The sequence below is a fragment of the Mustela nivalis genome (genome assembly GCF_964662115.1).
Source record: "Mustela nivalis genome assembly, chromosome: 5".
NCBI classification, from domain to species: domain Eukaryota; kingdom Metazoa; phylum Chordata; class Mammalia; order Carnivora; family Mustelidae; genus Mustela; species Mustela nivalis.
In genome coordinates, this window is record NC_139024.1 from 87,956,234 (window position 1) to 87,983,618 (window position 27,385).

The 27,385-nt window shown below is 43.2% G+C and overlaps 1 protein-coding gene across 3 annotated transcripts; it reads right to left on the minus strand.

The window, feature by feature from the left end:
• Positions 1-6,439: 6,439 nt before the first annotated feature.
• Positions 6,440-26,689, minus strand: MRPS10 (mitochondrial ribosomal protein S10). Of its 3 annotated transcripts, XM_082731019.1 has the most exons (8): positions 26,404-26,475; positions 25,568-25,636; positions 14,274-14,338; positions 14,112-14,184; positions 11,700-11,836; positions 9,936-10,044; positions 8,545-8,634; positions 6,440-8,109 (listed from the first exon to the last, which is right to left on the minus strand). In XM_082731019.1, the coding sequence occupies exons 2-8, from the start codon at positions 25,589-25,591 to the stop codon at positions 8,029-8,031; spliced, it is 579 nt and encodes a 192-aa protein (XP_082587145.1). In that variant the 5' UTR covers positions 25,592-25,636; positions 26,404-26,475; the 3' UTR covers positions 6,440-8,028. The 3 variants fall into 3 exon arrangements, with proteins under 3 accessions (XP_082587145.1, XP_082587144.1, XP_082587146.1); XM_082731018.1 differs by lacking the exon at positions 25,568-25,636 and having other exon boundaries at positions 26,404-26,689; XM_082731020.1 differs by lacking the exons at positions 14,274-14,338; positions 25,568-25,636 and having other exon boundaries at positions 26,404-26,480.
• Positions 26,690-27,385: the final 696 nt, after the last annotated feature.

Below are 27,385 nucleotides of genomic sequence, written 5' to 3' on the forward strand. Positions count from 1 at the left end.
CTTGGCCTGGGGGGATGTCAGGGAGCCAGGCTCTGTGCCGCCTCCTGGGCTGCTGCTGACCAATGCCTTAGGAGAGGGTCCCCTGCCTGCCTCTCCTCTGCTCAGCCAGCCTCTTCCTCATCTCCTGGCGACTGAACACGATGGGCGGTATAGGGCAGGTGGCAGGGGGGTGGGACCAGGCCTGCTCAGCACCCTAAGATCATTAGAAGATTCCTCTGGAAGGTCTGACCTCCAGTCAGCTAAGCTCCCCCAGCCTCACCCCTCCTTTCTGTCTTGTCAATCATGTAACTCAGCCAGATTCTGAAGGGGGAAGACGGGCAGGAAACCGACACCCCCCCCCCCACGCTCCCTGTTCCTTTAGTTGGGCACCACGCTGCTCCAGAGAGGCCCAACTTGGAGACACAGGGGACTCTGAAGGCCAGAGAGGGAGCAAGACCAACTCCTAGCCCACAAGACAGAACCTGCTGGCGACCTGGGGCTCACTCTTCCCCACAGTCCAGTGAGAAGCAGCAGAATCTGTGACGTGAAGGTCCCCAAGCTTGGTCCCAGCAAGCCACACCCTTGAGTCTAGGAAATTTTCCATTTCCTAATCTAAAGGACAAATGATTCCCTCTAACACCCTTCACCCAAAACCTAGAGAAAGGGTTTCTCCTACTTTCTTTCCCAAGTGTGAGTACATGAGAAGAATCTGGGAGATGGCTTAAAATATCTCTAAGTCTCTTCTTGTTTTTATATTAAATGTCCTGCAAATTTGTTTTCAAATCAATTATATATTTGTGCTTATTTTAATGTAATAGTAAAATGACACCTTGAAGAAACCAGATTTGATGCACTTTTCCAGGTTGTAGGAGCAGTCGTTTGTTCCCATGAATCTCATCATCTTAGGGGTAACACTGCTGTCTACCGCTGGCTATTCCTGAATTGTTCTCTACACCTCCAGGCCTCACCCCCTCTCTCACATAACCCCCGCCTCTGTACATCCCTAATCTCTTGATGTTCTCCTAAGTCCTTGCCCTTCCTGAAGTAGGAGCTCCACTTCCTGTCATCCTTTAGGGCACTCAGGGATTTTTCATCTCACCCATGTCCCTTGGGGTCAGGAGAGTAGGGCTAGTCGCCTCCCTACTTGTTGCCTCCAACTCTTCTCTTTTTTGCCTCAAAACTGCTAGTCCCTTTGAAGCCATGTCCGACTCAACCCACTTGCCATCACTCACTGGTGTCTCCCCTGGACACAGAAGTCACAAGCTGCTTTGAGACAAACCTCAAACCTTCCGCTCACTCCCATGTCCATCTGAGGACCTTGTTACAAACTTCATTGCAGACAGGACTAGATGCATCACAGGAACACTTCATCTTCCCAGGAGAGTTCTCTGCACCTGTGCCCACGCTCTCGCCTCCTTCCTGGTCCATGGAGGTGGTGTCCCTTTCCTTCTTCTCCACCTGTTGGCTCCTCTGCGAGGTCTCACCTCTCTCCAGCTACCCAAGCACTTCACTCCGCAAATAATTCCCTTTCTCTGCTGCATCCTCAGCTTATCCTTCTCTAATGGATCATTCCTGTCTGCAAACTGCCTGAATATCACCTTTTAAAAAACAGAACCAAACAAAAATCCTTCCTTGACTCCACAGTCAGGGTCCCATTATGGGGCATCCAATGAGCCCGTACGCTTTTGCCTTCATGGGTCATAAGATAAAAACTGAGTAAATAAATATTAATAAATATTAAACATATTTTATCACTCATTGGTGTAAAGATGAACATAGTCCAGTCGGTACTGCATTTCTTTCTCGTTCTTCTGATTTTGAAAGAAATTAAACATATAGAAGATAGTAAAAATCCTGCAGGTCCCAGGCACTGTGCCTACCGCATCCGGTTGCCTTTCTAGCTACTGTGTTAATTTGGCTCCTCTTCTAACAAAACCCCTTGTGGAAGATGTTCTTTTCCCAAAAAATGGCATAGCGACAGATCTGGTCTCCCTCGTTCCTCCCATCAAGGGGAAGAGCCTACTTCTCCTTCTCTTCCACCTGCACGGGACTTTGTGGCTACTCATTGGAGAGAATAGACAAAATCCTTTTTTGGAAGTCATGTAGTGACTACGTGACTTCCAAATGTCAGCCGTCAGAAGCAATGGGGCTTCTGCCTGCCTCTCCCTCAGGACTTGCCCTGGGAGCTCAGCCCATACTGTGGGAAGCCCAGAGCACCCGGGGGCATTCTGGCTGGCAGCCGGCTTCCACCACTGGGAACGTCGGGTGAGTGAGTGACTCTGCAGATGACTCCAGCCCTCATCTTCCAGCCACTGCAGCTGATACCCAATGGGCATGGTCCTCGAGCCGTGACCGAGCTGTAACTCATGTGCGAAGTAAGCATCAGTGAAGCTACTAGGGGCTGGGTGTTTTTCAGGTAGCGATAGATAAGCGAACCTTCTCAAAACTGTTTTGCATCCTCTTCTCTCTTCTTCACACAGCTTTTACTCTAACTGGATATTCATCCTTGTTACTCCAGGGAGAGGTGGTCACCAATGACCTACTTTCCTTACTCAATATGCCAACAGATTCACCCCAGCTCAACCAATGAATTCCTTCCCCGAAACTCCAGGTTTCAAGAACACACAATCCTCTGATTTCACTCCAAACTCACTGACCGCTCATGTCCTTTGCTCGCAGCTCCTCCTGTTTAACAAACCTCTTTCTGCTTGGGGCTCCCAGGCTTGTCGTCAGTTCTCCTCTCCCCTCCCCATGTTGCCGTCCAGGTGAACTCACTCACCCCGACATTACAAACCATTGGTTGGCTGATAGCTTCCAAATCCCAACCCACCAGCTGGACCTCTCTCCAGAACTCCAGATTACAAATCTAGCTGCCTACCAGACATCTATACTCAGACTGCAGACGTGCCAAAGCCAAAGCCAAAGCCAAATCCCTGATTTCCATAGATGCCTCCCTCGAGCCTTTTCCACCTCTGTAACAGCATGATCATGTACCCGGCTGCTTAGGCCTAAAACGAGGAGTCGCTCTTCAATCTTTTCTTGCTCCTGGATCTCATTTCAATCTACTAGTAGGCCGTTTCATCAGCTTCACGTCCAAACCATATTCTGAGTCCAACCACTTCTCATCATTCCTGCATCTCTTGTCTAGGCCGTGTCCTCACACTGGTCCCTGCAGCAGGTCCTAACGTGTTTCTGCCCCCTTTCTCAGTGCCTACCTAGCAGCCCGAAAAGTGTGCTGTAAAGATCTGATCTGTCACTCTCCTGTTCCAAACCTTCCTATGGCTTCCCATTCACACTCAGGATTAAACCATGCTCCTTCCCACAGCCATGATGTGTGACACGATTGAGCCCTTGCTTGCTTGGTCTTCATGCTCCTCAGCCCTTGTCCCCAGACACACCAAGGTCATGGGGCCTTACCATTGATTGCTCCTGCTGCCCGGACCGCTCTGACCCTATGTCAGAAATAGCTCAGAGAGCTATTTCCCAAGCCCACCTCAAGTAGCCCCTCAAGTCATTCTGACACTATCCTGTTTTATTTGCTTCATCATGCTTAACTCCATCTTATTCTCCCATCCCACTCCCCACTTATATGTCTCCTTCCCCAAGTCCAAGATCCTTGAGGAGAGGACTTTACCATATACATGGAATTCCCGGTATCCACAACAGTGCTTGGCAGATACAAGGAACTCATATACTTATTGAGTCACTGAGCAAAGGGCTCGGCATGGTGCTGAATGAATGGGAGCTCTTACTCCTAAATTTTATAGAGCAGCTCCCTTGATTCAAGAGTGGCTGGGTTCATGAGTAGCTCTTGATGTGACATGGCAATGGGATTTTAGACCTGGAAGAGGCCTTGAAGATCCTGTAGCCCAGGGATTTCCATTTTCCCCACCACCTCACACGTGAAGACAGGTGCCTGGCAGCTGCAGTGGCTCTGCACCCACAGCACCTTAACGGAGGGGTGTGAAGGGGGTGTCATCCCTGTCTCTCGTGCTTATCGAGATTTAAGCAATACTGAGGAGTGACTGCAGCACGGCACCTGTGCTCACCTTAAAGAACAATATGAACGTGGGGCGCCTGGGTGGCTCAGTCGGTGAAGCATCTGCCTTCGCTCAGGTCATGATCCCAGAGTCCTGGGATCCTGCCCCACATGGGGCTCCCTGCTCAGCGGGGAGCCCATTTCTCCCTCTCCTTCCTGCTTGTGCTCTTTCTCTCTCAAATAAATAAAATCTTAAACAAACAAACAAACCTATGAATGAAATAACTCAATTTAACCTCTGGTCAAGGAAACTACAATTCAGTTGGCTACCTCCGTGTGGGTCAGTTGCCCATGACCTGTCCTTAAATACCGCTGAGCTGTTGAGGTATAAATATATCACCTGAAAGAGGATTAGGAGCCATACAGGCAAATGATAGCTGGAAGCGAGTGACAATAGCAACGATTTAAGGAGGGCAGGGTTAGGAATTGAGCGAGGATTTGCAGATAACACTGGGGATCCCACGCAGTCAGCCATAAGCCTGGCTCCAGGAATAACGTCTGGGAGCTACAAACCGGAATGTGCTGAGCCCTGAATGGGCCTGGCCTGACGCCCTACTGTAAATTGTCTCCATGCCAGTTGTCTTGTGACCCAGTGAGACCCCCCTGCTGAAGCCTCAACTCTCCTGTCGCCCCCCCTTGGACACTTGGGACCAGTGTTGGCCCTGAGACCACAGGGATTACACTGTATATCATGCTTCCTGCCTTTTTCATACACATTTACACCTTTTATTCTTCAGATACTTTCTCCCTAATCAATCCCACTTTTTTTTTTTTTAAGTCAGCTCCACCCACGCTCAGCCTGGAGCTCAATGTGAGGCTTGAACCCACGACCCCGAGATCAAGACCTGAGCTGAGATCAAGAGTCGCACATTTGGGGCGCCTGGGTGGCTCAGAGGGTTAAGCCTCTGTTTTCGGCTCAGGTCATGGTCTCAGGTCCTGGGATGGAGCCCCACATCTAGATCCCTGCTCAGTGGGGAGCCTGCTTCTCCCTCCCTCTCTGCCTACTTGTGATGTTAAATAAATAAATAAAACAAACAAACAAATAAGAGTTGGATGTTTAACTGACTGAGGTACCCAGGTGCTCCCTCTTTACTTCCAAGCTTTAGGGAAACGAGTACGTTTTGCTCACATACAAGGGGAAATGAATTTGGATTCTAGGTTTGAATATTCTGCATTTAATACGTGGACATCCGAGTACTTCCTAGCCTTTCTAGACTGTCCCTGCCTTTACCTGGAACTCCCACTGATCAGTTGCACTTTTGGTCTGTTTCATCTGTGCACTGGGTGACTGAGTGGGCTAGTCAGAACTTGGTTTTCCCTCCTGTAAAATGGAGGTAATTATTGTTAACTCCTTTATTGGGTTGTTATGAAGATTAAGTAAGATAGCATCTGTAATGACTACGTAAAATGCTTGGCATAATGGGTGGTGGTGATTATAATAAGCATGTTACATGTTTTCTCATCTAAATTAACCCTCGCATCAACTTCGGCAAATAAATAAGACTTTGTAGCCACTCTAAGTGTTGTCTTCTTGGAGATATGAGGTCCTTGCCAGCTGGGTCTTAAACAGTCCCTACAGCATGCAAACACCTGGAGCTTCACGGATTGGTACTGCTGTCCTATAACTGCTACTCTGTAGTGGATGTCTATTATCCCCCGGGACGACGCGAGGTACTGCTCAGCGATCTAATTTAACACTCCTAACCTTAATAAGTAGGTATTGTTTCCTACATTTTCCTAATGAGTAAACTGAGGCTCTGACAGGGTTAATTACTCCACCCAAGTTTAAAGCAGTTAGGGGGTTGAACTCTTACCTGAAGTCTGACTCCAAAGTCTGTGTTTTCTCCACTCTGCTCCTCACTCAAGTTGTGGTAATACTAAGTAATATAATGTAGGAAAGGATCAATGGTAGCTTTAACAAGTAAAAATGCTTTAGAAAATTAGACTACTGGCTGAAAATAACTGCCGTATGTATTTCCTGTGGCATGTTCAAGCAGCCAAAGGAACCTGTCAGTGATTTGCTTTGAAAGCATCAAAACCAGGCCCTGAATGAGTCTATCTGTGGAGGTCTGTCAATAACTTTAAACAGATAATAACATTATTTTGTTTAATATAAAAAGAAAATGTATCTCAGATCAGAGAGAACAACAATGAACCCAGGATTACACCTCAGTAAATAAAAAAACCCCTCACTTCCTACCTGCCTTGTGGTTTATTCCATCAGGTCCTTTTCTCTCATGACCTCCCTTCCCCAAACGGACAAAATATGGTACTTGGGTATTAATTATGATTTTCGGAATAGGCACTTTTCTCAGGAAACCCAATTTAAAAAGTCCTGTCAGGATGAAGAAATTACCTTGTTTATATCAGGAAGTAGGTTTCAAATATGCCAAATACTTTTGTCAAAGAAAGACCACTAAGTTTTTATTATGTATGTAGTTTATTTGTATATTCACCTTAAAACAAGATTTTAATATGTAATTTGAAGTGCTAAGCAATCTGGTTATAGACTGATTTAGTCGCAAACCAGCTCTTAGGAGATTCATACCTTTGAAAGAGCTCACAAGGACCATCACTGGAGGCAAGTTTGCATAAATCACCTTAGGATACAGTGATTAATACTGTCAGTAAAAAAAGGCTTAAATGATCCATATTTAAGAATTTCTTTTAAAGTAAAAAGAGCTCAGAGATTGTGGCTTTGCTAGATACAGTTCTGTTACATCACTCTTGTTTTATTCATTAGTTCTTGATGTCGAGGCTTAGACCTGGGATAAGCGTGCCTTACACACTCGTGAATGACACCATTGACCACTGAGCGGGAAACTGAGTGAGGTCACGGGCACAAGACTGTAACTCTTTTCATGTTAATGACAGCACTGGAAGTCTGACGCCTAAGCAGTGTGCATTCAAAGCGCGAATACCTGAAAGTGGGCCGGGGAAAGGGACCCGGGATGCCAGTTTAAGGGGAGAAAAACTGAGAAGTCATAACGACCCCAAAGATAGGAAGGAAACTGCAAAAAGACACAGATCGGATTGTGCTGTAGAAAGGAAACGAATCGCTCCCTTGGGGTTCCTATACCAGCAGTTCCAGCCCATGGTAGCTTTGCCTCTTTCAGGCTTTTAACTCTGATTTAATTTCATGGAAAAGTAGACCTCTCCAAAGAGAAAGAATGCCATTTACCAAAAGAAAGAGGCCTTGTCAACATGGGGTTTATTAAGGAAAAATATTTATCCGTGCCCTGTACAGTTTTCAAAAGCCATTATTTCCATTTACTGTTTGGTATTTTCTACAGTGCTGGTTACAGAGTTAACAAAAGCCTCCTGAGTGAATGAATCACAGGATGAAAAAGGTGATACAGTGATTTCTTGAGAGCTCAGATTTCACAACAGTGAGCCTTCCCAGAGGCCTGGTAAGGGTCTGGGCCACAAGAGGAGTTCAGTGCGTGAGAAGCTGCCCACTACAATCATGTTCAAGAACGTCACGCTTAAATGAGGTAAAATTTGGAGGTTACAATCCTCAAACTAGCATTTGCCAGCTAGCATTGCGGTAAATGGGAAGACTTTAACTGTTCGGTGTTAAACTAACCAAGTTAACCGAAGGTTCCTTCTAGGTGGCTCAAAAGGGAAAATGCGTAAGGAATATTTCAAAGATTGACTTTCAGATGAAATGATACAAATTAAAATTAGCACGATCTAATCACTGAACAGTAACAGAGTACCAAAATACAAACTCGATTCTCTTGGCGCACAGCAGTCAAAGTGGTTTGCTCACATTTGTTAAAATCAGAACTGAAAGGATGAGTGTACAGAAGAACAGGTCAAGTGGTTTTTCACTCTAGTCCAGTGTATCACTGAAGTTCGGCCCCTTGCTGTGAGCTGATCAGGGCATGTGTGGTCACACAGGCTCCACGGAGCAGTCAGGTAGACTCATGGTCGAGCCTCTCTATCTCAACATACATTTCTGACCTCCTCTTGGGTCAAAGGCCAGCACCAGCAGACTCGCTGAGACTTTAGGACTTGCTTTCTTTTTCTTCTGGTACCGTTTCCCAGACTGGCTCCTTGATGTGTTCTGGTAACTGTTCTAATTTGGTCTAAAAAGAGAAAAACAGAACTATTACATAATGTGGACTTCACTGAACTCTTTGGCCACAGATGGGATTTATTCATTTTGTTCCCTCAAGTCCTCTTGTTTTCTTTTTCCCTCTCACTCCCCCTTATCTCTGTGTAGGGCTCTCCAACAAGGAGAAGGAACCTGGACGGTGTACAAAAACACTCTCACACGGATCACTCGGTGATCTCCAGGGACTGCCAATGAATGTGGCCCCTCTGTCCACTACTGCTGAGGGGAAGGGAGACCAGGGACAGCTTGGGGAGGACGTGGGCTGTCGGCACTGCGCAGGGAGGCAAGGACCCCCACCATGGTGGCAACTCAGCCCCCAGTCTGCCTCAGGGGCAGGACAGGGCTGTGAAGTAGCAAAACAGTAATACATACCTCTTGCCAATGGAGCCAGAAATTTAAGTCATACCTTTGTTACTTCCATGGCAACTCCTTCAGGTAAGTTACGCTGAATATATTCCAAGTAGACATCTGCTGTACTTCCAGTTAGATGTTCTAACTAAAATTTCAAATATGAAATTGGTTCATGATATGCTGTTAAAGCAGAAATTTTAAGTTTTTTTTTCTTCTTAAAGTAAAAGCTCTATAGCCTCTTCTTTCGCTATGAAATCTTACATGGAATTCCAGCTTTGTTTGTTTTTAAGACAGAGAGAAAGCGTGAGCACAGGTGAGGGTGGGAGGGGCAGAAGGAGAGGGAAAGAGAATCCCGAGCAGGCTCTACAGGCAGGCTCTATGGGCAGCACACAGGCCAGCTTGGGCTTGATCTCATGATCCTGAGACCACGAACTGAGCTGAAATCAAGAATCAGACACTTAACTGATTGGGCCACCCAGATACCTCCAGAATTCCAGCTTAAAAGGAAAAAAGTATTGGGGTATCTGGGTGGCTCAACTGGCTAAGCAACTGCTCTTGGCTCAGGTCATGATTTCAGGCTCCTGGGACTGACCCCACATTGGGCTCCCCACTCAGGAGGGGAGTCTGCTTGTCCCCCTGCAACCCCTCCTCCCTCTGCTCACATACAGATTCTTGCTGATAAATAGATAAAATCGTTAAACATAAATAAATAAATAAATAAATAAAAACTGAAAATAAATAAATAAATAAGATCTTCTGGTTGATTGGAAGGGGCGAGCACAGCACACTGGATACCTTAAAACCAGGGCTCTATGGAACCCAGCCGGCAAGTGTGATTTACCTGCATTTGTTTTCATGACATTTACTAATCATTTACTATGTAACAGGAGGATTCTAAGTGCTTTCAATAAATACCGCATTTAATCCTCACACTAAACTTATGAGATGTATTCCAGAATCGCTCATTCCACAGATCGGGGAACTGAGGTGCAGACCACACTGCTGGGACATGCCAGTACTTGGACCTGATTCCAGAACCCTTGCCTCCTTAACCACAAGACCACGCTGACCTGATTGGATGCGCGAACGAGTAACTGATGAATGAAAAACCTTCCTGTTTCCCGTTGTGGACATGGAAAACCCACTAGTGTGTGAGAAGAATCACTAGAACTATGTAGGAACTTAACTAGAATTTATGAAATATAAGCCAAATCCTTCCAAGGTTTCATACTGTATGAAAATTAGCATACCCTGCATTGCTGAGTTGAAGTACAAACTGCTCTGAAGGATGGCTGTGAGTCTCATTCCCTATCATTTACCTTTTCTCCAGTCAAAAGTCACCGGCTGACAGAAAGTCCACCCAGTCAACGTCAAAGGACAGTTACAGGATGCTAGTATAAAACCCCGGGCATTTCAAAAACGCTTTAATGTCTGAAATTAACTCACCTCTAAACATCTGTAAAGTGTTCTCATTTCATACTGAACTCTGTGCTTCTTGAAAATATGCACTGATTTGAGAAGAGTAAATCGCTCTATTTTCCTTGGAGGTTCATGTCTGAAAAATCAATGGGCAAACAACATACTAAGCTAAGTGGTGTTAAAACCTGAGTCACCGATAGCAAAGCATAATTCCACAATTTCGTAGGCAGGGCTCATAATTATAGGCATTAGCTACCACTTACAGACTTGTAGCTGTCAAGACTGTCACGCGTTAACAACTGCTGTCATAAAGCTCAGACCAAAGTAAACACAGCAGACGGCAAGGGGAACAAATATCCCACAGACCCAGAACTGAGCCTTGGCAATGCAAGGGCACAGTGCATGCCTCTGGCTCTTACCCGCTGCCCACCTTAGTCTGGTTTTGGCCAAATGTATGAACTGTGAAGAGTGGAACTAATGTGTTGCTGTGTGTGTTGTTTTAGGGAAATCTGCAAATCTACCAATAACCACGAAACTAAAAAGCCTATTATGGGAAAGGTGTGGGTTCCTTCTGTTTTCTTATAAAGCAAGCCTGGCAAAGCCCTAAATGGGCCTTGTTCAGCACCAGAAGGAGCAGGTGACAAAAAAGGTGCAGCAGTGCCCCCCCCCCCATGGTTTTGCTTCCAGCAGTTTTAGCCGCCTGTGGCCAACCACAGGCCCGAAGCAGTAAGTCCTTCTGAAAGAGTCAGTAGGTTAAGAGCAGCCTAACGTACATCACAGTGCCTACAGCACTCAGCTCATTTCGTCTCACTGCCTGGGCAGCTCATCATCTCACATCATCCCAAGGCTGAGTACAGCACAAGAAGGTATTTTGAGAGAGGAAGAGAGAGACGGCATATTCACGTAGCTTTTATTATAGTATATTGTTGCAACTGTTCTATTTCATGACTGGGTATTGTTGTTAATCTCTTCCTGTGCCTAATTTATAAATCACTTTAGCACAGGCATATAGGTATAGGAGAAAAAAACGACATGCAGGATTCAGTGCCCTACCCAGGTCTAGGCACCGGCTGGGGGTGCTGAGTGCCCTCCATGGACAAGGGGGAGACTACTATAGTTATACTTGACCCAGCAGTGATTTCAAGGTCATCTGAAGCTTGCCTTGCTCCTGCGTGCAATGACTAGGTGAGTGATGTTTCCAGAGGTAGTTTTGAAACAATAGCTATTAGCAAAAACCATCACAGTCTGAAAAGATTAATTTTTCACCTAATTCACCTCCCTGCCCCACGGAGTCTCTAGACATTAGGGCTTCGTGGGTCTCCTTATGTCTGTGCAATTGCTAAAGAAAGGATTTCCTTTATTTTCCTTGTTCACTCGTTCTAGTTTTTAAAAATTCTAGTAGGCAGGAATCCTGATTAGGATAACACAATAAACCTAAACTCTACCCACTATGAGTTTCTATGCTACCTTAAGGCCTTAGACCTAGCTGGAATTAGCACCATTTTTCAGGTTGATCACGTTATAGCAGATAATAGGTCAGATTAGGAAAGATCATACTTACATTTTATTTTATTTTTTTAGAAGATTTTATTTATTTATTTGAGACACAGAGAGAGAGAGAGATCATGAGCAGGGGTGGGGTAGAGGTAGAAGCAGACTCCCCGCTGAGCAGAGACCCCCCCCCCCCCCGCCACCGCCAGTGTGGAACTCAATCCCAGGCTCCTGGGATCGTGACCCCAGCAGAAGGCAGACACTTAACCTGATTGAGCCACCCAGGCGCCCCATACTTACACTTTAATAGAGATACCAAGTTCTTTCGCAGCAAGCACTGCAAAATATTCATAACTGTCCAATACAGCCTTATCATGGCCTTTTACTAAAACTGACAGGCGCTTATATAATGTATCTGGTTCATCAGAGATGGTTATCTACAATTTTAAAATCAAAAACAAAAGTTTCAGTTATGGTTCCTCTAGTATTTATATTTGGAAAATTTCATGTATTATCCTCAATTGAACAATTTCAGAGTTTACTAATAAGCGGGGTGAAAAATGCTGAGTAATAGCTTAATACTATTAGCTTAATTACCTAGCTACTTTCACATTCAGATCTCCACAATGACTCCTACAATCCGTTAAAATAAAGTTTAAATCAAAGGACTTTCAAGCAACCTACAAAGTCACTAATGGAACCTTCTAACTTCATAGTTATTGATAATTGATACTGATATTGGTATCTGATCCCAAATACATAATGGGAAAAGATTTTGGGGTCTGTTAACAAAGTAGCCTGGTGAGAAGATCAGAAGATGTGGACTGGGAATTAAACTGCCACTTCCAGCTGAGTAAAAACAGGCAAGTCCCAGGATTTCACTGCATGACAGTTTGCTCATATATAAAATAGGATCATCCTTATGCTAGAGTTCACAGCATTTCTGTGGCCAAAAAATAACAAACACAGATGAAGTGCTTAGAAATTACAAAATGTTGTTACACAAAGGCAAGCTATTGCTATTCATATTTTTACTAGTTTTTTTTCTTTTCGATTTTGTTAGAGCGAGAGTGCACAAAGCAGGGGACAGTGGCAGGCAGAGGGAAAAACAGGCCTCCTGCTAAGCAAGGAGCCCAGTGCAGGACTCAGTCCCAGGACCTTGGGATCATGACCTGAGCTAAAGGCAGACGCTTAACTGAATAAGCCACCCAGGCGTTCCTTATTAGGTTTTATTCATGTATGTTTTGCCTGCCCTAATAGAAAAATTACTCATTTCTAATTAAAATGTTTTGGCACTGACTGTACATTTAACTTCTCCCTCTTCTACTCTAATACTTAAAGATCTTAGGAATAATGGGTCTGACATTTCTGACTTTCTTCCAAGAGATGAATTACATTCACCTTCATTTGTCCATTAGAACAGTAATTTATCTTACTAATCCAATGATTCAGGGTTAAATTACTTCACTCCTGAAAGGAGATCTACTTATTAACCAGGAAGCTACCTAGACATTTACTCTCAATTACCCCAAATACAGTGGCTGGAAGAAGTGACTTCGCTGATATTCTGTATCATAACTTGGGGGACTGGGGAAAGGGAGTAGAGCTCCAAGATGTGTTTTGACTGGTCCCTGTAGGGCTTTAAATACAGTCTGAATCTGTTGTGATAGGAAAACTCAAGAGATTTTGAATAAAAATTTGGATTTCATGTTAGCTTGGAAAACTTAAGACATCACTAGTCTACATGTCTACAGGCAACATGTGGCTGGAGTAAGTGGTAGCTGTCTCACTTATAAAGGGCATAGCCTATCACTGTGCCCACGCCACCACCTCTCCTTACAGACTTGCCCATGAGAACACCTGGCGTGGAGGCCCAGGGTTCGTATGTACTTTCATGGAAAGAGATCCAGTATCTATTCAGTGAAAACAAATCAAAAGAGCAGTACATGATGTATAGCAGAATTCCAGTTTGGTGAGCACATGCATAGAGAGGATGGTTACACACAGAAAAATGTCTAGAAGAAGTCATACCGAATGGTTAACAAGGGATTATTTTTGAGGGGTGGAAATGAATAGATCCAGAATTTGTAAGGACTGTTTAAACCACAATTTACACAAAAACTGGGTTGATAAATTATGGTTCTTATTTAAAGGAAATAAGGTTACACAGCTACTTCTAGATTTTCTTTGCCAGTGGTAATGCTCCTCCTTGCTGTGAATAATAAAGGACTGTCCAGGCCCAGCCTCTATGCCTTAAAGTGGAAACAAAGACTTGAAACCTCCAAAAAAAATATTTTCTGTAACATAATATGAAGTATTCTGCACCATTAATTATGAATACTCATCACACTGTGCTGAGCTAAAGCAAAAATCTGCTTCTTCTCACAGTAATTAGTTATTTGGGGTAAATAACCAATTCCCTGACCCCCTGAAAGATGGTATGAGCATGCAGAAATGTCAGAGTACTTCACATTGTGCCCCTGCCAGTATTCCAGAACAAAACATTTTTGTCCATAAGGTGTTTGGGAAACAGCCTCAAATGAAATACAGAGGAAAATCTATTGCTAATACAGCTCTTTATCAAGAAATAGGAAGTACAAGAGTGCTATGAACTGTGTAAACCTGGCAATTCACAGACCTGTACCCCTGGGGCTAATAATACATTTTATGTTTATTAAAAAAATTTAAAAAAAAGAAATAGGAAGTACATACCTTAGGTTTGGTCAAATCCTTGGGAATATCAACGTGTAGGTTTGAAAACTGTACCCATTTCATACTGGTAGTGCTACATGTGGAAACAAAGGAAAAACCTAAGTGATATAGTACAAAAGCCCATTTCCTTATTCAATTTAGCACATCTAATTACATACTTACAGGAGAAAGCCACCATTTCTGGCTGTACTGCTCTTAGAAGGGTTTACAGAAAAATTCCTTGAACCCTAAAAAAAGGGGGGAGCATGTTTTAGAATTAAAGTCAATCCTTAAACATTCAGTTTCCCTTAAAAAAAAAAAAAAGAAATCAAAAGATGTACAATCCTTCAAATTAAGGACTATCTCATTATTTCAGATGAAGATACTAGGGTAACTAAAATGCCAGATTAGATTTCATTTAAAAACAAGAGGAGGGGGCGCCTGGGTGGCTCAGTGGGTTGGGCCGCTGCCTTCGGCTCAGGTCAAGATCTCAGGGTCCTGGGATCGAGTCCTGCATCGGGCTCTTTGCTCAGCAGGGAGCCTGCTTCCCTCTCTCTCTTTCTGCCTGCCTCTCCGTCTACTTGGGATTTCTCTCTGTCAAATAAATAAATAAAATCTTAAAAAAAAAAAAAAGAGGAGGGACGCCTGGGTGGCTCAGTGGGTTAAGCCTCTGCCTTCTGCTCAGGTCATGATCTCAGGGTCCTGGGATCGGGCCCCACATCGGGCTCTCTAATCAGCAGGAGGCCTGCTTCCTCCTCTCTCTCTGTCTGCCTCTCTGCCTACTTGTGATCTCTGTCTGACAAATAAAGAAAATCTTTAAAAAAAAAAAAAAGAGGACAATGTCGTATTCTCAGAATACGACAGCATCTATATCTCTTAAAGCTTAGATTAAGAACTTTTTAAAAAAGCACTTTACACAGACACACATAAACAATTCTCACAGTGAAAGAACATCTATGATTTTAAGTATGTGGACATCAAGGAAAAAGTGACTTCATTTTCCCATTTTTTTTAATAGATTAAATGTACTACAATATAATACTTACCTTGCCTATTTCTGAGCAAGTCTCTTTTTAATTTATTTATAAGAATTGAAGTAAGAATTCTAAAGTACCCTTTTTGCAAAGCTTTCATACATCTTTCTACTGTAAGTTTCTTGGCTTGGCTGGGAGATTTATAAATAAACTGAAATACAGTGAAATACACATCATCTTACACCACTGCTGTACCTCATACTCCCAACAATCCAGCCTTTCCACATCCTTTATTGTCAGCTCCCTCTGGTGGACAAAACTTCTAGCTGCAGGACACCTGTGGCACTATATCTAATAATGTAATTTGCCATCTGTTTCCCCCTTGAGCTTTCCTGATTTAAAAATGTAACCTGGGAGGGGTGCTGGGTGGCGTAGTCAATGAAGCATCCGACTCTTGGTTTTGGCTCAGGTTATGATCTCAGGTTATAAGATCCCAGCCCTCTGTGGGACTGTGTATTCAGCAGAAAGTCAGCTTAAAACACTCTCCCCTCTACCCCTCTACGCCATGCTTGCTCGATCTCTTTCTCTAAAATAAATAAATAAATAATTTTAAAATAGATTGTATTTATTTATTTATTTGAGAGAGAGAAAGCAAGACAGATCAGAGGGAGAGAGAGAACCAGACTCCCCACTGAGCAGAGAGCCCAATGTGGGGCTCAATTCCAGGACCTTGAGATTATGATCTGAGCCCAAGGCAGATGCTTTACCGAATGAACCATCCAGGCACCCCAATAAATAATTAAAAAAAAAAAAAAGTAACCTGAGAAAGTATAGTTAGATCCTCAAAAATACTCAGAAAATGAAAATAACACTTCAGTACAATAAAACTTTAAACAACTGGGGGGTCACCTAAGTCACCTATTTTTTTTTTAATTTTTTAAAGATTTTATTTATTTATTTGACAGAGAGAGATGACAAGTAGGCAGAGAGGCAGGCAGAGAAAGAGGGGGAAGCAGGCTCCCTGCTGAGCAGAAAGCCCGATGTGGGGCTTGATCCCAGGACCCTGGGATCATGACCTGAGCCAAAAGCAGAGGCTTTAACCCAATGAGTCACCCAGGCACCCCACCTAAGTATGTTTTAAAAGCCTACTCACTTACTCTTAACTTATTGTCCTCTCCCCCCGCGCTGCCATACCCAAGAATGGATGCAAACAAAAACTTTCATATTCTCCCTTGGATGAAGGGAGAAAAACCAAAAGAAAGGATATTAGGCAATACAATACAAAGTAGTAGCAGATGAGTGTCATTTGCCCACACACGATCACAGTTCCTCTGCCTCCCTCCTTGCATGTACACCAGAGATCCCACAAACTGTGCAAAAGCACCACAGGTCTGGGCACCTGGGTGGCTCAGGCAGTTAAACATCTAACTCTTGATTTTGGCCCCCCCTCTCTTAAAAAACGAGGGGGCACAGATCTAAGCAATAGGACACTTTCCAGTCATATTCTCCAAGTACAAACCTCTGCTTTTAAAAGTTGGAGCTCAGGGATGCCTGGGTGGCGCAGTGGGTTAAGCGTCTGCCTTCAGCTCAGGTCATGATCTCACGGTCCTGGGATCAAATCAAGCCCCACATCAGGCTCCCAGCTCAGCGGGCAGTCTGCTGCTCCCCCTGCTTGTACTCACTCTCTGACAAATAAATAAAATCCTTTAAAAAAAAAGTGCTGTTATAACCACAAATCAACTTTTTAAAAAAATATTTATTTTATTTATCTGGGTGGAGGGGCAGGAGAAGGAGAGAGAATCTCAAGCTGACATTGCACTGAGTGTGGAGCCTGATATGGGGCTCAATCTAACGACCCTGAGATCCTGACCTGAGCAGAAACCAAGAGTTGGATGCTTAACGGACTGTACCACCCGGGTGTACCCAACAGGAAAAGATGTTCACTGAATCTTCTACAAGAAATGATTACCTCTTGCAACTCAGCCAATGAAAAACCATCACTCTGAACTCTTGTTTTCCACTGGACTTTCAAAACCCCTCCCAACTTCTTCCTTTTTCTCCATAAAATATTTCTCTTCTTTGTTTCTGGGACTTGTCCATGATTTTGCAATAACTTGCATGTCCCAAACTCCAATTTTTTGCCATTCCCAAATAAACCAAATAACTTTCATTTTAAGGTTAACATTATTTGGTGATCAGAGTGGGATCCAGGGCGCCTCGGTGGCTCAGTGGGTTAAAGCCTCTGCCTTCGGCTCAGGTCATGATCCCCAGGTCCTGGAATCGAGTCCCGCATCAGGCTCTCTGCTCAGCAGGGAACCTGCTTCCTGCTTCCTCCCCTCTCTCTGCCTGCTTGTGATCTCTGTCTGTCAAATAAATAAATAAAATCTTAAAAAAAAAAAAAAAGAAGTGGGATCCAGAAATATTCAATAACTTCGAGGCTGATGAGCAAACAGGTGCTAGGGCACACAGAGCCAATGAAGTTCACTGTTCTCTTACCAACCCTGGAGTTGGAGGCTCTTTTTCCTGGACTTCGAGCTCTACTCTCTGCGTTTTGAGCTCTCCAGGATCTGTTTCAAGGCTCTGTCCTTTCAGACAGTGCTGGTCTGACCTTTGGACTGACTTCTCTTTGGAACCAGACAGTTCCTATTGGAACTGTGCCTACTTGGAATGGAAGTGTGTTAGTTTTGGTCCACCTCCTTTCCAGAACTGGGCTGTTCCTATTGGTTCCGTGCTGGCCTTTGGTCCAATTCCTTTGGAACTTAGATGTTCCTGTTGAAACTGTGCTGTTGAGGAATTTTTCTTTTTTTACTCTAGAGAAAAACCTCTAAGAAACAGGATCCCCGTCATTAAAATGATTTGAGGGCAGCTCCTCTTCTGAAACACTAGTGGTTTTATGTTTAAAAGCGGTGGTTCTTCCTCCTGACCATCTCTAACTGTAGTTACTGACTTAATCAAAAGAAATTTAGAATGTCAATGGACATTATGGGGAACTTCTGATTTCCTCCCAACTAAACCAGGCAGCTAAGTCTCCAAAACTGTCAAAACTGAATAGGATGCCTATTTTGATTGGTATCTTAGAGCTTCTAAACACTATCATGGAATCTAAAATAGCCTCTCCACAAAATACAATTTCTAGACTAACTGCAGCAAAGAAAAAAAGGCTCCTGAGATCTGAGGGATGCCCTCCCTGCCCAACTCCCAGGACTGTGGCAACTACTTTATGCTCAGCAGCGCACCCCCCCCGCCCCCGGGTGTCATCACCCTCCTTCTCCTTGTGACGCCTCCAGCTCCTCCACACCCTCAACTTCCCTGTTCTAATTCTCCGACCAAACTTTCTTTTGCATCTGAACCTCAGCCTGCTCCGTCCTCTACTGAACCTATCAAAATCTGCCCCTTTAAAGTTAAATCTTTTTACTTTAAAAATTTTTTTTTTCTTTTTTGAGAACATGCATGTGCCCAAGTGAGGGAAGGGGCAGAGGGAGAGAATCTCAAGCAGACTTCCTGATACGGAGCTTGATCTCACAACTCTGAGATCACGACCTGAGCCGAAATCAAGGTGGACATTTAACTGCCTGAGCCACCTAGGTGCCCCTAAAGTTAAAATCTTCTGAGGATCCAAATAAAACCCAAATTTCTTATGTTCTCTAGAATGATGCTGAATTGAGAGCCACAGTTGAAGTTTCCTGTAGTGACTGAGAACCCCCACAGGTGTGCAGGAAGCATTTCAAACTTACCAACCTGGTTTCTCAGATTTTTTAGAAATTAGTCCATATGCATGTTGATGAGGGCTAAGCCAAATATTGGCTGTAGCTAGCCCGATGGGAATATCTCGAAAGGAATTTAGAGAAACAGACCCCTAACTTTTGCTAAGATGCTAGAACATTTGCTGGAAATCTCCACCAAGCAATTACACTAGCTTTTCCTAAGCCTGTTGAATGGACCAAAGTTCAGTCTCGCATACAAAAGCCTGATGAACCTGTTCATGGCTACTGTAATTGATTTCAGATTATTTTCAAAGAAAATTCTGGTCTTCTTTTTCATGTTGAATCCATCAGAGTAGCATTTAGCTATGTTTCTTAATGGGCTGAACTGGGCTAACTCTTTTAGGTAAATAAAACCAAGATGGAGTGGGAAACTGCATCCACTCCTGATTTAGTTAATTTGGCGAACCAGCTTGCTAGTACCCTAGGGCAGTCACCTAAAAGACCAATAAAATTCTTAACTTTCTTTCCATCTTCTTCTTCTTCTTCTTTTTTCTTTTCTTTTTTTTTTTTTTTTAAGTAGGCTCCATGTCCAGCATGGAGCCCAATGCAGGGCCTGAACTCATGACCCCAAGATCAAGATCTGAGCTGAGATCAAGATTTGGACAGTTACCCGACTGAGCCACTCAGGCATCCCTAAATTCTTAATTTTCAACTCTAACAAATGAAGGTCCTTAAACAAACCAAAAACTTTCTCGTTTCTGCTATCATTGCAAAAAGCCAGAACACTGGGAAAAAGGTTACCATCATAAGTGCTCCAGGTGTCTTCAGCCCTCTACGGCCAGCCTTTCCAATGGCTACGAGGAACTATAGGGGCTCCTCCCCAAAATCCCTCTTGATTGGCTCAGAGAAACCACCGTTCAGTTCAGAAAGAAAATCTTTGTCCTTACTGACACCAGAACTACACTACCGCAAAGCAGTTCCTCCCTGCCTTACAGTTCTAAAATGGTTCAAACAACTCTCTAATGAACTTCACCAGTTTCCTGTCTCTGAACCAGTTCCTGTTGGTCTAGGTCCACTGGGAGATACAAACCCTTTTCTCCTTAGTTCCTCTGCTCCTAGTCATTTATTGGGCTAAGACTTTTTAAAAAATTTTATTTATTCATTTTAGAGAGAGAAAGATACAGAGACACAGCATGAGCAGGGGGAGAGGCAGATGCCCTGCTGAGCCAGAAGCCCAACCCCGGACTTGATCGAAGGACCTAGAGATCATGAGCTGAGCTAAAGGCAGAAGGGAGTTGGGGTAAATTGGAAGGGGAGGTGAATCATGAGAGACTATGGACTCTGAAAAACAAACTGAGGGGTTTGGAGTGGCGGGGGGGTGGGAGGTTGGGGTACCAGGTGGTGGGTATTATAGAGGGCACGGATTGCATGGAGCACTAGATGTGGTGAAAAAATAATGAATACTGTTTTTCTGAAAATAAATAAATTGAAAAAATAAAAAAATAAAAATAAAAAATAAATAAAGGCAGATGCTTAACCATCTGAGCGACCCAGGCGCCCCTGGGGCAGGACTTTTTCTTTTTTAAAGATTTTACTTATTTATTTAAAAGACAGAGACCAAAAACAGGCAGAGAGGCAGACAGAGAGGAAGGGAAGGAGGCTCCCTGCTGAGCAGAAAGCCCGATGTAGGGCTCGATCCCAGGACCCTGGGATCATGACCTGAGCCGAAGGCAGAGGCTTTAACCCACTGAGCCACCCAGGTGCCCTGGGCCAGGACTTTTTAAAAATAAATGTATCATGCTGGAATTCCTTTCTCCCAAAAGGGAAATAATTCTAGAATTTGATAGTAGTAATCAAAATGGCCAAGAAGGTGAATTAAATGACCTTTTGACATCTTTTATTTGCTCCATGTCTGTTAGCACTGTGGCTGCATCTGGCGACAGTTTGTCCTTACTGGCACAAATCCTCTTTCTGTACAAAATCCTCAACTGATAGGTAGAATCTACAGAGTACTTCCCATAAAGATTCAAACAGATCCCTCAACCCTCTCCCCAGAATTGATGAATACCTTATAAATAAAGAAGCCCCGGAGGGCATCAAGCCTGTAACAGCAGATTACAAAGCTCAGGGCCTTATTATCCCCGGCACTAGTCCTAGTTACTACCTACCCCTTTTGACCTGTGAGAAAACCCAATGGCCAAGGATGGAGGTTTGTCTACGGCCTCTGAACAATACACTGTTATCCCTGGCACCCTGTTGTTCCTAACCCCCACATGCTGCTGATAACCATTCCCAATGAAAGCAAATTTTTCACTGTAACTGAAAGGCAGAGTGTATTTTTTAGTATTCCAGTTGGTAAGGATAGCCAGTATCTTTTTGCTTCCACTTGGGAAGGTTGTAAAGATACCTGGACAGTAAGGCCTCAGAGTTGCACAGAGTCCTTACTTTTCACCAACCTTAAAAACAGATTTGGATGACTAAGTTTTCTGTAGGCTCTACCTTGTTATGTAGGTGATTTGCCTTTCTGTTGCCCTTCTCAAATCTCTTCTCAGTAAGATAGCATCTACCTACTAAAGCTTTTGGCTTGGGCCTTAAAAGGAACACAAAGCCAACAAAGGGAAAAACTGCAATTTGCTCAAACCCAGGTTCAATACTCAGAGCACCTATTTCAGATCAAGAACTACATTTGGATCCAGGGAGGACTCATACCATCTTGAACTTCCCCAAACCTAAAAAGAAGTGCCAATTACAAGGTCTTCGTGGACTGGCTGGCTGCTGTTGAAATTGGATTTGGAAACTTCTTCTATGGCTCACTCTCTATATGCTTTACTAAAAAACAAACAAACAAACAAACAAAAAACCCCCAATCCTATCATTTGGAAAAATCAAGAAGACAAAACTTTTGGGACTTTAATAAAGCCCTCTGCCCTCAGACATCCTAATTACCAACTTCCCTTTACTCTTTATACGTGGAAGGGAAAGGAACACCCTTGCAAGTACTCATCCCAAAACACATGGACTATGATGGACCCATCGGATACTGTAGTCAATAACCAGACCCTGTAGCAAGATATTCCACTAACTTCTGAGCCATTCCCTTAATTAATTCCATTAATTAAGGCCACTGAATAAAAAAAAATCAAGGGATTCCCCTTTAACTATCCTTGAATTTTGGCTAAGGGTAAAGCTGCAAATTTATACCAACAGTCAGTATGTCTTTGGGGTAGTTCGTAATTTTGGAATGTTAGGAAGCAGTCAAGAAGTTTCCTGGGACACCTGAGTGGCTCAGATGGTTAAGCATCTGCCTTTGGCTCAGGTCAAGATCTTCATGTCCTGAGATCAAGCCCCACGTCAGGCTTCTAGCTCAGTGGGGAGTCTGCTTCTCCCTCTCAGTCTTTCCCCCTGCTTGTGCTCTTTCTGTCTCTCTCAAATGGATAAATAAAAAAATCTTAAAAAAAAAAAAGTTTCCTAATCTCCAATTTATCCCCATGATAAATTAATAACATTTCCTATTTCCAATTTATTCAATACCATACTTTGGCTGGCTGCTGTTACTAAGGTTCCCAGGCATTCCAGACTCAACTCCCTGGGCACCAAACAAAACCACCTCACTACTACTTTCAACAAAAATACAAAAGCCAAACCTCTGTCATGGTCCAAAGGGATGTTCCCCAAAATGATAACCTGGAAAAATTAACCAGAGATACCCAACAATTGGTCCCAGAGAGGGAAAAACAGTATCAGAAAGAGAGTAATTATTGGCTTGATAAAAACAGAACTGTGGGGCGCCTGGGTGGCTCAGTGGGTTAAAGCCACTGCCTTCGGCTCATGATCCTGGAGTCCTGGGGTTGAGCCCTGCATCGGGCTCTCTGCTCAGCAGGTAGCCTGCTTCCTCCTCTCTCTCGACCTGCCTCTCTGCCCATTTGTGATCTCTGTCAAATAAATAAATAAAATCTTAAAAAAAAAAAAAAAAAAGAAAAAGAAAAAAAAGAGAGAGACAACTGTAGTTTGGACCAAATAACAATCTGACCTTACCAGAAATTCTAACATTCCCACTATTAAGCACTGCACATGCATTAAACCATTGGTCTACTGACAAAATGACAGCATCACTAACTAATATTTATGGGGGAATTTTTTTCTTTAAGAGAGAGAGCATGGGGAAAGGAGAATGGGGAAAGTCAAAAGTAGAGGGAGAGAGAGTCTTTTTTTTTTTTTTTAAAGATTTTATTTATTTATTTGACAGGCAGATCACAAGTAGGCAGAGAGGCAGGAGGAAGCAGGCTCCCTGCTGAGCAGAGAGCCAATGCAGGGCTTGATCCCAAGACCCTGGGATCATGACTTGAGCTGAAGGCAGAGGCTTTAACCCACTGAGCCACCCAGGCGCTATGGGGAAATATTAGTAAGGCCGCAAAAAATATCTACTTCACTCATCCCACCTGTCCAAAGTGCAATGGAAAGAAATCTATTCGCAAGAATTTCACAGTAGTCCCCCACCTCATGGATATAAATATGCTTTAGTCATGGTTTGTACATTTCTCACTGAACTAAAGCTTTTCCTTATAGACAGGCCACTGCTTCTTCTGTGGCTAAAATTCTGTTAGAAAGGATTATTCCTACTGGGGAACCCCTCTTGAACTTCAGAGTGATTGGGGAACCCACGTTACTAGTCAGGTGCTTTTAACAAGTCTGTGCTGTTTGGCTGGTTTTATAACACTTTCATTGTATATATACCATCTTCAGTTCTCAGGGTTAGTTAAACTCACTAATGGTACTATTAAGATTCAACTGGCAAAATTTGTAGAGACTCTCCCAATACCTTGGCTGAGAATCCTTCTGAATCTCAGATCCACCCACTCTGGAACTCAGACTCTCACTCTCTGAGCTAGTCACAGGATGCCCAATGTACCTAGTCCCTGCCTCCTTGACCCACAACTAATAAAAGAATATATACTTCATATTATAAAGGCCTAATTATTTCTATTAAAAACTACCATCCTTTGGTCGAGGAATCTCTTCACAGTGCATTCCTGGGAGAGAGACCTTAATCATCACACCATGCAACCTGGAGATTTCATCTACTGGAAAAGACACGTCCAGAAAGACTCCCTTTAACCTTGCTGGAAGGGACCTCATCGGCTACTGCTAACCAACCCTTGTGCTCTGAACTCCAAGGGACAGACTGCTGAGTTCACATGACACATCTTAAGAAAGATCAAACACTGACTGGACCTGCCCACCATCTGATGAACTAAAAGTAAAGATTTCCCAAAACTCAAGTAGATGAATTTGAAGAAACAGCTTTTTAAAGATGTCCAGGCCAGGCCTGTATACCTTTTCCCATTTACTTCTACTACCTCTTTTGTGGAAAGAAAATGCCCTTGTCTACATTTTGCAAACCCTTGTGAAAGGGGGAAACCTCTTCCTTTGATTATGACCTTTTGAAAACAGCCGCATCATGATCCTAGGTCAAAAAAACCTTCCAGGGGCACCCGGGTGGCTCAGTGGGTTGAGCCGCTTCCTTCGGCTCGGGTCGTGATCTCAGGGTCCTGGGATCCCGCATCGGGCTCTCTGCTCAGCGGGGAGCCTGCTTCTCTCTCTCTCTCTCTCTCTGCCTACTTGTGATCTTTCTCTGTCAAATAAATAAATAAAATCTTTAAAACAAACAAACAAACAAAAAACCTTCCACATGCTTTTTCTGAAGGGTGAGACAGTTCAGCATTCACAAGTCTCCTGTTCATCCAGACTCTTAACTGACTCTGGCATCTTATCCAAATTCACAATCTCTGAATTTGCAACCTTATGCGCTGTATTATTGGATGACATTTGGTTCCAAACAGTTCTTTTGGGATAACAATAGTGCTTTCATTTATCTTTGAAGTTTTACTATTTTTGTAAAAAGTTCATTAGCTATTAGCTTCATGTTTATGACTACACTGTATCTTCCCAAATGCACTCAGTTAATTCTTTCAGAGTGATCTTACAGCCTTCACTATTTTGTCTTCATGGCTACATGAAGCAGGGACTTCAGGTTTGCCTTTGTAGGGGTAACTTTCCTCCCCTAACTTGGAATAAGTGCCACTAAATATTTCAGTTGGCTACCTCCAGACTTAGGGCAGAACCATCATACAATCTGAAATTGTTACACTTCTTTTGTTTTGTGTAATTATTTAAGTTTTGTACTTAGCCTGTCCAACTTTTGTAAAAACGATGTAACCAATAAGGAGATGATCTCCAGTGCTCATAAGCTTGATAATGTCTTGACAGATGGAAATGCCTGAGCATTTTCCCTGCCACCCCTCCTTGTTACTTGAATGAGACCTCAGTAGGTTACCAATCTATAGCTTCCCTCAGACAAAAAACATGGCAACCAGGAAAAGTCCTTCCTGACACTGAGGGACACAACCACTAAACATGGAAACCTGACTCCCCAATCAGCAATGCTTTTGGAGAAAGATCTTAATCAAAAGGAGATGTACAAATGAAGGGAAACCTCACTCAAGTAGAGCTGGCGGATTAAAGGGGGACCCACACTACTTAAAATCAATTACAGGAAGAACTGCCAATTACAGGCCTCAAGAGAAGAATCATCAACAGAAAAGAAAGATCAATTACAGGCCCCAACAGAAGAAGACCTACACTGAATCTTCTACAAGAAACTGACCACCCTGCAATTCAGCCAAGGAGAAACCATCTTCACCCTGAACTCTTGCTTTTCTCCAATGGACTTCCATTCAAAACAGTCCCTCCTATGTACTTCCTTCTTTGTAAAGAAATAAGGCTTTATCTGCGGACTTACCATTAGTTTTGCCATAGCTTGCATGTCCGAAATTGCAATTCTGTTAATTCCTGAATAAACTCATTTTTGCTGGTAAAGTAAGTTTTATTTTTAAAGTTAACAAGAGACTTAAAACAACAGAAAACACAGCCACTCTTATAACAAACCCTGAAAAACTTAGTTATCGCTCCATAAAGAAGTTAATAAGCATAAGCTAACTTTATTTTTAAATGAATAAGTATTTTTAAGACTCTCAGTTTGATTTTCTAGTAAGCTACATAACCATAGCTAAAACCCACAAACACAAAAGCTCTTTGGAGTCCTCAACCACTTTTAAAATGTTGAAGGGGTAGTGAGACTCAATATTTTGAGAATCACTGCTTAAGTTTTTGCTTTGTCTCCAAAGAACGGCAGAGAATCCTTAACCCATTCCTAAGACTTCAGCGACTCTCATCTAATCTCACAACTTCCAGATATCAGAAAAACATCACAATTTGGTTCCATGAGAGGTCTAAGACCTTGCACCAGTTCAGCCCCTAATTTTACCGAGGCAATCATTCTCTGAGCTTCAGTTTATTTTGTAAACCTGAAAGCAGGGGTTTGAAACATATGCTGTTCAATATTCTTTCCAGCTCTGACATACTGTGATTCTTGTTCCCGTTTTTGTCCTGAATCTTGTTTTACCCCGTGAGAGAATACGAAATAAAACCAGCCCCTTTCTCGCCACCTTCCGGCAAAGCCCCACGATGAGGAATAAATATCGGAGAAAATTCCAGATGGCCACAACGACATCTGGCAATCAGATTTTGTGGCTACTAACATGTTAGCTGGCTTAGCACCCCCAGCCCGCCAGGTACCTGCCAGAGACGCCGGCACATGGAGCCGAGCGCTCCCCGCGCCGCCATCTTGCCTCCAAGGCCTCCCAAAACGGCTTCCGGGGTCACGGCGGCGCCCTCAGGCCATAGAGTTCCGCTAAAGGAGAGAGTGTAGCCTTGCGTTCCGGCACAGAAACAACCATAGAGACTTTATTCCATGCTTTTTGAGGGTGGGACTGATAATACGGCTGGCTTCCCTAGGGTTGGCTGACTAGTCGATGCTCCGTATTGATAACATTGCATCAACCCATGTCTAGATTGTTACCAAGTTCCTTAAATGTTTCCTCTTCAAATCCTGTTTGCCTTATGTAGTTCCTGTTTTGTTGGAGGCAACATAATACATGCTTTGAAAAATATATGTTAATATATTAGCAGCAATTATTTCTGGGTAGTGGATTATCAATGGTTAATTTATTTCCTATTTCTGCATTTAAAAATTTTTTTTAACAAAATTCGTATTTCATTAAAAAGAAAAAGTACCAGGGGTGCCTTGCTAGCTGGGTCAGTGGAGCGTGTGTCTCTTGATCTCAGGGTTGTGAGTTTGAGCCCCATGTTAGGTGAAGAGATTACTTAAAAATAAAATCTTAGAAAAGAAAAAGAAAGAAAGAAAAAGTACTTTACTTCATTTCAATAGCCTTGCTATGTTCTGTAATCCTATATTCCTTTCTCACATCATTTCACATTTTTGTGCCCCACTCCCTGCCATCCTGCACAACACTGTCCTACAGGTCTTCTGAAGTCTTCATTTCCTTATGTTACTTTAGTATTTCAGAATTTACAATTGCTGCCATTACCCAGTACCACAAACCAAAAAGTTTTATAACTAAAAAATGGTTATTAATGTCCACCATAATTTAGCTCCAACCCTTTTGAACTGGGGTTTGTTGTAGTAGAAGTCTCTTACATTTGTGTAATTCTCTAAGTTTTATTTTCCCCAGGTGTTTTCACAGATGCAATTCAGCAT